We start from the raw sequence: 13,137 nt of genomic DNA, 5'->3' as shown, positions 1-13,137 counted from the left end.
GGCAATGTCAGCTTTTTAGTCTTTTAGGTAGTTAGTTTTATCATACAAATTACATGAACCGAAACCCTCCCGGTTGACCCCCTCCAGTTCTAAAACTGAAATGGGTCTCACGCAAGCTTGGGCGTGCAGCCTACCACTGAGCTGCACCGTCGTCCTATGGTTGTTTACTGAAAGCAGCAAACGGTAGATGACTAATGCTGACTCCCCCCAAAATGAGAACGTTATGAAGCAATGAGATTGGTCTCTGGAAATGCAAACGACACAGCAGAAGCAGAATATGGGAAGCCACCACAAGCCCCATGCTGGGAGGAAGGATAGGTCCCGCTCCTGAGCAGAGCAGACATGTAGATGCTAACGGTGTAACTGAGGCGTACCACTTACTAGGCGGGGTGAGGGCGGCGGACTGAGCAAAGCTCTAGCGGGCAAGATACCTGCTGAGCTGTCGTGCTGGCCCTGGTTAAACCATGTGGAGAGAAGGACCAAGTGATTCTGGAGGCCAAAGCTAACATAATGAGCGAAGGGACACAGAGCAAGCGGCCCGATCTCATTCTGCCCCTTGTGAAACGCTAGGTTCTTTGGGTCCAAAGCAAATGTGAGCTCACCACCATCTTAACAAAACAACTGCTTTCTATACACCAGCCAGGCCACACACTTCCCAAAAATTCTACCCACTTTCTCTCATATGGCGTAAAACACGAACATGCCCAGAGAACCTGGGAATTCAGTGTGCTGATACTGACATAGAGCAGAGAGCACAGCAGGCACATGAGCTGTGAGGAAGCTGCACACAGAGGAAGCTGTTTGTGTGGACACGGTCTGCAGCCGCGCTACTTTCTGCATGCACTTCAGCACCACGTCATCTGACCAATCTCCCTCTTCATCTCTGCCTACGATCTTTCACATCAATTTACTTTACTTGCTTCTGTTCTAAGGACCTACATCACTTCTCGCAAATCTAGACAACATGAACATTCCCTTTTCACATTTGGGTGAAAAATCTTCCTTTGAATAATCTATACTTGTGTGTGTGTGTGTGTGTGTGTGTGTGAGAGAGAGAGAGAGAGAGAGAGACAGAGAGAGAGACAGAGAGAGAGACAGAAAGAGAGAGTAAGAGAATAATTCTCTTCTTTGGTTGAAATCAAGTATTGTTAATACTTGTTAATTCCCTTCTTATATTTAATTTGACACATTATTTCACAAGCATAATCAATAATGTGTCAATCAGGACATAAAATAGTTTAAAACAGGAAAACCAATTCTAAACAGCAACTATAGCATGATTTGACTGAGTTATTTTAACACGTGGTATGAACCTAAAATCCACAAAATATGGGCAAATGAGCTGGGAAGACAGCTATGCCCTGGAACATTGAAACACACCTGAGCAACACAGGAAGCCCCCTGCCACAGAGGAAAGAGTATTTCATAGACCAGACGCAGCACCTTCACTTAGGAGCTGTTTAAAAGGTTCTCAACTTGGAGTCTCTTTCACACGCCATCTGTTTGTGCTTTGATTAATAACTGTCAACGTGCAATGACTGCAGGACACAGCGACAATGCAGAAGATGCTAAGGAGAACATCAAAAGAGTTCACACCACCCTCACGGGCTGTCTCAGCACTGCGCTCTTCAGACATGACAGCTTCTCATTTGCGAAGGGTCTACAGGGAAACTCCACCTCCCAGCCTGCCCTCTTCTTACAGGTGCCCCTCTTCCAGACATGCAGATACACACAGCTTCTACTTTTTCCCATCACAAATGTCGTCTGGTTTATGGACATAAGGAATTGGACCAGAGAGAAGACAGCGCAATGGCTCTCAAACTGTGGGTCTCGACCCCTTAGTTAGGGGCAACAGCGGTCACCTAAGACCATTGGAAAACAGATATTCACATTACAGTTGATAACAGGAGCAAAATTATAGTTAAGAAGTAGCACTGAAAATAATTTTATGGCTGGGGATCGGCACAACATGAGGAGCTGCACTCAGGGACCCCGCATGAGGAAGGCTTAGAGGACACGCTGCCTGCTGCGCAAGCATGAGGATGCGAATCTGAATTCAAGCGCCAGGCACGCATGCACACCACCCCCCACACACTCACACGTATGCACGTACACATATACTCACATGTACGCACACACACACACCTACACACACTCACACGTACGCACACTCCTAACACGAGTGCCGTGGAGTATGGGACAGAAGGATCACTGGGGCTTCCTGGATGCCGGCCTAGCTCCAGGTTTAGGGAAAGACCCTGTCTGAAAGGAATAAGGTGGAGAGAACAAGCCAGGCACTCAGTACCCTCCTCTGGCCTCTGTAGTGCACTTAGAGAAGCAATCACATATATGAGCACATATACCATACACACCACGTTCACATATACACAGTCAGACACACATACACACAATGGGCTAGGCCAAATTATCTAAGTCTGAGATTTGTTCATCTTTGCTTGCCAGTATTTATTTAGATTTATAAATTCATAGTTGTGAAAATGTTAACAGCTATTTTATTTATATCTCGCATGTCTAATGTCTTTCAGCCTTCTATATACCTACAGAGAAAGGCTGCTTTTTTTCTCTTGTTGCAATAATAATGATTACCTCTGAATTTCACCTAAAATGTAAATAAAGATAAGAATGCCCTGCCCCCAGCCCAAAAGATCTATCTCCACAAGATTAGCCTACAAAGTACACATGGCCTTCTGAGCGGCTGTCTCTGCTCATGGTGAGCCTAACCCTGCTGTCTCTTTGGTCTGGGAATGGTGAGTATACGCCAATGGACATGCAGGGACAACCCTGTCTGAAGCTGAACAGGGGTATACACTCCTGCCACACATGGCCAGCTTCACAACAACATAACTACAGCTGTTTTCATGAGGCATTAGAGTTAGAACATGCTTGCTAGAAAAAGATTCAATGTGATATCTTCCATATCTCTCAATGCAGCATGAAGCAGCAGAAGCAGGCCAGTGTGAAAACAATTTCCAATACTGTTTCTAAGATGAAGTGTGATGAAAAATTCACATAATAATAACACTACAGTAGTCTTTCCTTATTAAGAGAGGGATAAGGTCAACTCAACTGTTCCCCTGTAACAGACGGGGCCCTGAAAATGCCCATGTCTCCACACTACCTTGCAAGTCCGAATCACTGGACTTTGGGCTGCTTCTGGCTCTTCGCTCCGTCTTTTTGATCCCAGGTCCACCTCCGCTTCCGCCTCCCACTCCTCCACTGCTTCCGGCGCTGTGGCCCTTCCCGTAGCCATTGTACACGGTCGCGCAGCTGCTCTTGTAGATGGTGGAAGGTGGGCTGTTGAGACGGTTCTGGCGGTCAATCTGGCGGTCCTTCAGTTTTTTGTGCGGTGGCTTGCTGTACTGGTCTTCTCGGGTGATGTAGCTCGACATTCCATAAAGTGGGATAATTTCTAGAACGAATGTGTGTGACAAACACAAGCTCAGTCGACATCGACCACAGTGGGTAATGACCCCAGAGGAAGAGATGCACATAGCTACTGCACACATTACAAACATACTTAGACCATGCAGATACAGCACACGTTCATAGGATCTGCATTCCTTCCCAAATACTCAAGGTATCATCAGTTATTAAACACAACACAGTGCACTTAGAATTTCCCATAAATTATGGAGAAATAACCTTGAAGACAAGGTTATCCCCAAAGACTGACTGGTGAATATGTAACCAAATTTGACCACCCTGTCTTCCTTGATGTCTTCAGCAGATGCAACACATACAAGAAATGAAATACCCCTTTACATGTATACACAGACTCATAACATTTAAAGTATGACTATTCTTAGAGATACAACCATGTTTCTATTGAAAAACACAGAGTTAGCATGTTATAAAAAGATATTTGGGGCATAAAAAAGCCAACATTTAGAGAAAATTTTTAAAGAGGATAAAATGACAAATAGTTGTTCAAAGGAAGCAAAGATATAAAATGGAGGACAAAGAGGTGTTAAAAAGAAGAGCCGCCTTTGCAATCTGTGGTTAGAAATAACGGCCACTTCAAGCTGCTCTTGGAGAGTGGGGAGGAGGACAGAGAGAGGGCTCTCCTCACTGTGCACACTTCTGACTGGAAACGGAGAAAACGGGGACTTGTAACAGTTCTTAGGATGATAGGAGACATCAAGTTTATTTGACTCATTTAATTTTTTTATGTGCATAACTATTTTGCCTGCATATATGTTTGTGTACCATGTGTGTGTCCAGGAAGCCCAGAAGTGTTGGGTTCCCTGGAAACAGGGGTGCAGATAATTCGTGAGTCATCATGTAGGTGCTTGGGATTGAATCTAGGGCCAGTGCTCCTAACTGCTGAGCCAGCTCTCTACCCCCTTACTCATTTTTTCTTAAAGATTTATCTTTTTCTCATGTGTGTACCACATGTGTGCAGGTAGCATGGAGGCCCAAATCCATGCTGGATCACCTAGAACTGGATGCCAAGGAGGGAGCTGGGAACCAAACACTGGTCCTGCAGGGGTGGGGAAGTGCTCTGTACCACTGGGCCTCCTCTCCGGCCCCAGAACATGTCCAATGTGGTATTTTTTTTTGAGGTTGGATATTTATTTAGTGGGTTATGGAAGTGAAGGAGAGAAGGGGAGAGGGAGAGAGAAGGGAGACGAGGAGAGAGAGAACCAGAGAGAGAGAGAGAGAGAGAATCAGAGAGAGAGAGAGAGAGGAGGGGAGATGGGAGAAGGGGGAAAGGGGGGAGAGAACCAGAGAGAGAGAGAGAGAGAGAGAGAGAGAGAGAGAGAGAGAGAGAGAGAGAGAGAGAGAGGAGGGGGGAGGGGAGAAGGGGGAATAAGGGAGAGAAGCAGAAGCTGCCTCTTCAGGTCAGAGATGGAAAGGCCAAATGTGGTATTTTTAAATTATATTTTGAGATAACATTTCCTTATCTCTTTTCAGGAATAAAATAATTTCTCAAAAATATAGTAACTGTATAAATTATATGTCATTGTTGGCATAAAAAGAGAGGACTAACCTTAATTTCTAGATATGAGCAACCTAAAGCCAGACAGTGCTGAGCAGAAACACACAGGAAACTATATAATTCACCTAATTATAAAAGTACTAATTCGGTTCCTTAGAGGGAAACCCTACTGCTCATGTCCTGTCTGTTCACACAGCTTCCTTACATCTTTACAAGACAGCCAGTGTGGACTAGAGAATGCAAGACACCAAGTACAACCATATTTAGAAAGGAAGTGTTTAAATTAACCATACTAACATATGTCAGAAGCTGGCAACTGTTCTAAACGGCACAAGCATTATACTTGAGAGCTAAAGTAGGCACTGTGGATGCCAATATAAGAACCATTTAAGACAGGGTAAGAATTTCTAGACATTCATGGTTCCAGGAGTTAATGTTTAATTGCCTTTAGGTATACACACCGAGGAAGTCCCACAGATGTTTCTGTGATATGAAGACTTTATCACGTCTTTATTTGTGTTACTGTTCTGCGTGGCTTTGATGAACTTGGATCAAAGCACACTGTGGAACAAGTGGCAGCGCTGACTTAGTTCTACTGATGTTTAAAACCATAGCTCTACCTAAGCCAGGGTTTATCCCAGAGTAACTACCGGGAACCGTAGAGGGCAGCTGCTACAATGATGCAGGTCGGAGAGCATCATCAGACTGTGAGTCAGCGGCCAGGAATCTACAGAACGTCAGGGAGGTCACAGCCAACCAGACGTGCTGACAAACTTTCGGCATTCCATATGGACTATGACAAAGCACTAAATACCTCTCCACACGCTAATGAACTGAGTGACATGGTACATGCCTACAATCTCAACACCTGGCCGGCAGAGGCAAGAGGACTACTGTGAGTTTAACTCCATAGAGACCATGTCTAAAAAAAGTTAACAATGTTTTTCTAAATGTCTTCATAACATGCTTGACTCTTTGGGGGGAGGGGCTTATGTCATTAAGATGATAAAAATCAAATTAGTAAATGATGGATGTGAGTGGTGATATTTACCTCATGTTTGGCTGTGACCTTTCTACACCCCTTTATGAAAGCATGTTAAATTTCCTCTAACTACCAAAACAAACAAAGTAATCAAATTTAATTCCTAAGTCACAATAGGATATTTAATTACGGTACTCATCTCAGATTTCTCTTTTGTTCATAATCACAGAAAGACGACTGACAATGTGAGCTGAACAGAAAGAAGACCATGGGTAAGAGAGCGTCGCTGTGGTAATTTGCTCCAAACCTGTGGAGCGGAGGGGGAATTCCTCTGAACTAACAGAACACACGTTTAGAGAGGCAAATGCTCCAATCAGAGTGAGCAGAGCCTTTGCAAAGTCCCAGAGCCAAAGTCTAATTTCGCCCTCCCTATTCTCTGGCTGCTGAGCGTCCATTCAGATAGTCAGAGCTTCAGACTAAACCCACGGCAGAACTTTGAAAGACACACTGCCTAGAACTCTGAGACTCTCTTCCTTTCAATGTAAGTATTTGCCTAACAACCAGAGACACTGTGTCAAGGCAGTGGCCAGCTGCGGGACGGCCTCACCAGCAGCAAGGTAACTGCTGAGTTCTGCCAGGACATATCTTCCAGAAAATCCAAAGGATATTGGAACTTTACAATCTTCTGACATTTGAAATGGGGCAAAAATCACTTCAATTTCGCTTCTGCTGGCAGACCATGAAGATGCCAAGGAAATAATGGGGCCCAGCTCCGTCTGCGGCCACTGTTAGATAAACACTCATCAACAGGAACACAGGGCAGATGGCTGCCTCGCTTCCAGAATAAAGAGGAGCTCTCCTGCTCCTTGCTCTGGGGGGGGCAGAAACAAGAAACAGCTGTGACCCCACCAAGTCAAAGGACTCGTATGAGACAGGATCCAAGACAAAGGAAGCTTGGGCCGGCCAATGGAGTTCTGTTCCAGTTAGGGCTCTTCCTGCTTTGCTTATTCCACAGGAGACAAAGCGAGGAAGTCACACAAAGTTACCGCAGTGTACCCAGTTTCCAGAGATGCCAGCTGTAACGGACTCACCTTGCTCACTATATATTGTCGGGGGGAGGTGGTGCTGGGGGAAGAACTGCGGTGGCATATCTCCCGGAACGGTGACAGGCGGATAATAGGCCGTGTGCGAGTTCTGAAGGAAGTGTGGGTGGTGACTCAGAAAAGGGGGCAGGTGATGGGTTGGAGACATGGCTGAGGGGTAGCTTGGTGGGTAACACTCAGGAGACTGGGGTGTGACCACCACCCGGCGGACTCCAGTACTGTCTTCAATCACCTAAGGAAGGAGACAAAAGGACTGGATGTAATACAGACAGACTATTAACAATCACACCCATGGATACAAAAGCATTAATAACTCCCCTGTTAATTATACAAAGGAGTTAGTTACTTCCTCATTAATTAAACGATTCCAACTCCATGAAACATTTAGGAAAGATCATTATCTTGCTAGTAAGTCTTGGTTTATCATAAAATGTTTGTGGTCATAATACTTTTACTGGACAAGTAACTGAGCATGTGTACAAACCGATGCTAGGAGTAACTTTGTATATAACCACAAACTCGATGGGTTCGCAGGAAGAGATTCTCTGGGTCATGCAAGAACACTTCTAGGGCTGGGCTTCTAGACCTAGCTGAGAACATCTAGCCTATTTCTGCTTTAGTATACACAGGTCCACGGATATTAGGAAACACACCATGGAAATACACTAAAGTATCATTTACCTAGACTAAGGATGAGGGAAAAAATGATTCTGACCAATGAATAACTTAAGCAATCGCCAATCAGGATGGTCAAAGGTGTACCTAGCTGTCCTGATTTCACCAAGAACTCTGGCAGACGAGACCGTTCAGGACAACCTATCCTGGGCACCCTCTCACTCTAGGAAGGCAACTAGGGAAGAACAACCTGAGAGAGAGCTAATGGTACCTGGTAAGTGCTGTGCGACTATTTTAACCCCAACCATCCTGATATAACACAGGCAAGGATGTAGTCCATGGAACAGGGACCACTACAACCAGCAGAGCCATGACACAGGAAGGGAAATCCCGAAATGACAGCAACGCTAAGGCTACAGGGGCTCCAAAGAACCGCAAGACGGAAGGCTATGGCTCATTGTAGAGGAAGGGGCCTGGCTGTGGTCAAATTAAAGAAAAACAGGATACACACACACTCATGTACACACGATTAAACTGGAATCCAGGACCAGGCTTGAAAATACTTAATTGAATCAATTGTTTAAGAAAATGAGGCACACATTCTGACAGGCTTTATTTTTGGTTTCCTTTTCTTTTTCTTTAATACCTGAATTTGAATCTCTGTATTAAAACAGATTTTTGCATTGTATCTCAGGAAATAGATTTTTGCATTGCATCTCAGGAAGTTGCTAAGAGGACAAAATAAAATAATTTGTGTCTAACAACAAAAACATACCCTATGCTTAGTTTCCTGACAACAAAAGAGTATCGCTAAAGCCAAACCGGTGAGTCTCTCAGTGCTTAGCCTACATTCTAGTGCTAGATAATCTGACTTGAATTAACAGGCACTGGCCAGTGTTTAGGAACACAGGAAGCTGGGGAGATAGCGGGATGGCTAAGAGCACGTGCTGCTCTTCACGAGGACCCAGGTTTATTTTCCGGCATCCTCATAGCTGTTCATAAGAGCCGAGACTCAAGCTCCAGGGATCAGATGCCGTCTTTGGACCCTGTGGGCAGCTGTATACACAAGTCGCACATAAACACACAGGCTCACATACGTGTACATAAATTAACAAGAAACTTTCTAAATACTAATGTCCCATTACACTCAGCACACACTCCCTAAACTGAGGCTGTGACTCACTCTCTGTGCTAACACTCAGGGCAACCCTTCCCGCCCTTACAGTTCTGAATGAAGCTGCCCACTGCCGGGGCACGGCCCGCTAATCATATCACGTTATTCTGACCATGCAGCTGCTATTTACAAACCCATGTGCCAAGACACTGGAAAGCACAGGCACAGACTGACAGTATCTTGTCCTCAGCCTAAAGCACGGAGCACAAATGCACTTCTCTAGAACATACTTCCTACAACTACATGTCACATCTGTGTTGGAGATGTGTCTTACCAGTAATACAAAAAACAGGTACCCCAGGGCTCACCTCCAGCTACTAGGAAAAGGGGGAGGCACACAGACGGTGCTCCATTTTCATAAAACCTTCCTTCACTCCCCGAAGTTCACAGAAGCAAAGAACTTCCCAGCAGGTCCACATTCCCTCCAGGTGCAGCCACATGGACCTCACTATGTAGGAAAGCTGACAGCGGCCACTTTCCACAGCAGTCATTGTAGTGAAATAATTTATTCTCAGCATTTATAATTTCTGGCTTGCTATAAGCATATTTTTTTTCTAAAGTTTGTCAAAAAAAATGACACACAGGTGAAAACCTGTCTTCTTCCCACTTGTATAAGAACATTGTCCTTAAAATATTGTTCTTAAAAATTAATAAAATAAGAGGCTGGAGAGACAGCTCAGAGGTTAAGAGCACTGGCTGTTCTTCCAAAGGTCCTGAGTCCAATTCCTGGCACCCACAAGGTGGCTCTGTAATGAAATCTGGTGCCCTCTTCTGGTATGCACACAGAACACTATATATGCATAATAAGTAAAGAAATCCTTAAAAAAAATAATAATTTCACTCTGAAGAGTAAATTATCTTTATATACACACAACAGGTTTCCAGGCAGAAAATGAGGTAGCGTTATGAAGCTGTAAATTGATGTGCATATAAAAGTTGCCTGAAGCTCTCTGTTCTAATTATCCTGACTTTCTGGAGTATCTGTGATTACTTGCATGCACATATATAATAAGACACTTTCAAAAACCCGTTCTTACCCAAAACAGGCCTGTCTTTCATCCTCCCAAAATGAAGTATTAATTTTAAAGTAAGAAGAAAAAACCAAAAGCACATAATGATAATTTGCCTGCTGCTATTTTATAACACAAATTATAGCAAACTTTACTTATCAAACTCAGCTATGAACTCTGCCTAAAGAAATTATTCTCAGGTTTTCCTAGAGAATAATGCAACTTCAGAAATGGTGGCAATAATATCTTTTGTTTAATAAAAGTAATTGTCATATATATATATATATATATATATATATATATATTTCTAGTAGGAGAAATCAGACATCTCAGAAATTCAGTTCAAAATACTCAAGGCAACAAAATATACCTTCACTCTCCATAGTTAATTATTGGTAAAAACAAATTCATTTCCTTTTGTGGGTGAATGAAATTACAGCAATGTCTGTAGGCAGACAAATCACATATTCAATTCCTCAGTGACTTCCTGACACATACCTCTGATAACCACTGAGTATTCAAAGATGAGGAGAAAACTGACCTGGATTCTAATAAGTGCTATTACAAAAGCCCAAATACAATGATTTCAGAAATCAATGGCTCTACAGAAGTGCCACTCACACATCCCCGGGAAGCAGAGAACTCTGGGAAAGGTGGATGTGTGCTCTGTCTCTGTCTCTGTCTCTTTCTCCCTTTCTCTCAGATGTCCACCTACTGTGAGCTGCATTGTGCACCCCACCAACAAGTGTTCCTGTTCAGGATGAGCCTCAGACTGTGTGTGCAGGTAGACTCTAACCCAGAGTGAGATTTGGCCCTATGGCAGACCCTGTGAAGCCACCTAACAAATATACTCATTTACGGAGCAGAAATAGAGACCTTGAAAAGTGTTCTGCCATCTTGGACTTTTAGCCTCCAGAATTAGGGGACTTTTGGGGCAGCTTTAGTAAAAACCCATGGCACTTAGAGGACTCTTAGGGCAGGGTGGTTGAATCCAAGTCTCCTTTACCTTAAGTCTGTAAGCCTTCCCTGCTATGAAAAACAAAACGAAGTAAAACCAGTAAGTGTTCCATTCATCTTTCATACACACAGTGTTCTTCCATGGCCCACGGAAGAAAGCCAGCCTGACGGCCAACAGTGTCCAGATCTGATTACCATATCTCATCTGAACTTAGAGAGCAATACCAAATACTTCTCACCCCTCTGTGCCCATCCTCACCTTGTGAGCAGCTGCTGGTGCCCCATCACCTGCCTCCTGAGAAGCAGCAGGTGGCAGACTAGAGAGTCACATGAGTGAGATACCGTCTAGATGCTGGGCATGCTTGTTGTCTTGTGCAAAGGCAAAGTGGCCAGTGGAGGCGCACCACATAACAGGGAGTACCTGGGTCCTGCTTTCACAAGTGTTTGAATACATGTGACCAAAAGAACCATTAAAAAAACACACCAACCCCCCCCAATACAGACTAGTCCAGAGACAACAGCTGAGGGGATCTAGTGGGAGCAGGGCGGGGGTGGAGCGTTAAGAGGGAAACTCTCAGCCCAATCCCAGCTGCCACATGGAAGCTCCCTGTGCACTGGACACTTAGACTTGAGCTCGCTGTGTTAGACAAAGAGAGACCAGGTCTTTACGATGGTTGATGCGTCACTTTACCATGTGACGGATTACACAGAAATCCTGAAGGCTGGCCAGTCAACAGGCAGTCAACCACTGAGAGTTAGGGCATGTGTGCTATTAAGAGACAGAAGAGGCTTCAAGACACAGCCAGATACACTACCTCCTTGTAGCTGCTGTGCTTTAATATCCTCAACCTGAAAGGAGGAAAAGACCTGGAACGGGGCAAGACATATCCCATTATAAACCTGGTCACCATTACCATTCCCCGTGTCCATCGCCTCGCTAATCCAGCAATCCCGAGACACAGAGCTATAGTACAGAGCTATAACAGGCAGGAGGTACTGAAGGGAGGTCAAGATAGCTCGCCAAACACAGAACTTTCAGGAATAAAAATCAATTTTGATTCCAGGAGTTAGATGGCCTTGTAAAACACATGCACAGTTGAAGTGTCTTTTCTCTTAAAAGAAAAGCGTTTCACTGGAGCGCTTGCTGGGAATGGGAACAAATGCCTTTGTTCTCAAAATGCTTTCTTCCTACTCCCACCAGCCTGCAAAGGTACAGAAGAGGTGGAGCTTGAAGGGCAGGGGGCAGAAAGCAAAACAAAAGCCTGCGTCTAGGTCAGGCAGGATCTAGGAGTGGACAGAGCAAGGGTTACCCCACATCCACACTGGGGTAGCAGGGAACACCCTGAGCTGCAGCGTGAGAAGGAGTGGGAAAGGGAAGGAAGCTAATTGACTCTAACAATCAAAAGCAGTGGTGATGACTTCTGCAATGTATGGATCAACTTATCATTTATAGAGTGCTTGGAGGAGAACCTAACTCACAGTAATAATAAGATGATCCTAAAGTCTATATGAAAAATCTTCAGGTGAGATCAAGCAATGTAATGTGAGGTGAGTTGGGTAGTTGATAAAGTCCATATCAAAGGCTGACTAGATACATCACTTCATTTCTATGGGAAAAGTCAGACCAAATTCATCTAACAGTTATGGTACACCAAGGCACTGGATACATGTAGATAGAATGATCCCGTAAGTTTCCAGTCACTCCTAAAACAGAGCAATTGCTTCAGACTTAGCACTGCTTTATGGAACAAAGGTCCTATAGTTTAACTGTTTCAGATATTAAAGCAGAACTTCCCAGCTATCCAGGTATGGTCACATCCTCAGACTGTTCTAGAGTTGTTCTAGAGGAACACAGACCCGAGCCCTCTGCAGCCAATTGCAGCCAATTCAATGGGTAAACAACGCCCATACCACAGTGGCCCCCCTTCAAGTACTCACTCATGGCCATGCTGTTTGGGGGAAGAACCCAGACAGGCCTTCAAGAAGAAGATCCTGAAATTCTGACATCCATACTACGTCTCCTCCTGCACTGTCCCAGTAGAATTTAGGGACCAGGCATCAGGAAATGGGGAAAAAGAGTTGTTTTGTTTCCAGTGATGGACAGAGCCAAGACTACAAGCTCCAAATGCTTACTGTGATTTGCCAAGTACTAGTTCCCAAACCTTTACCAGGACCTCTCCCAAAGTAAGAGAGCACCCAGAGGACCCTCAGTTCAGAAAGCACTCTGTATTTCTTTTCTATCTGCTTGCTTTTCTGTTTACAGTGTTGCTAGGGATCAAGCCCATGAGCTTGCATATGTGTGCATAAATGTGTGCACATGTGTATTCTAGGGACCA

At 44.4% G+C, this 13,137-nt stretch overlaps 1 protein-coding gene across 5 annotated transcripts in view; it reads right to left on the bottom strand.

The window, feature by feature from the left end:
* Nucleotides 1-13,137, bottom strand: part of Fndc3b (fibronectin type III domain containing 3B) — a 292,925-nt gene that overhangs the window by 114,055 nt on the left and 165,733 nt on the right. For all 5 annotated transcript variants that reach the window (XM_087899629.1, XM_087899628.1, XM_087899630.1 and 2 more), the window contains 2 exons: nucleotides 7,034-7,277; nucleotides 3,140-3,430 (listed from right to left, as the gene is read on the bottom strand). In XM_087899629.1, coding sequence (XP_087755755.1) covers nucleotides 3,140-3,430; nucleotides 7,034-7,277 — 535 coding nt within the window. The remainder of the gene's footprint in view (nucleotides 1-3,139; nucleotides 3,431-7,033; nucleotides 7,278-13,137) is intronic.

Source organism: Myodes glareolus, chromosome 20, assembly GCF_982192425.1.
Source record: "Myodes glareolus chromosome 20, mMyoGla1.1, whole genome shotgun sequence".
NCBI lineage: Eukaryota > Metazoa > Chordata > Mammalia > Rodentia > Cricetidae > Myodes > Myodes glareolus.
This window is presented reverse-complemented; position numbering and strand designations above follow the sequence as displayed.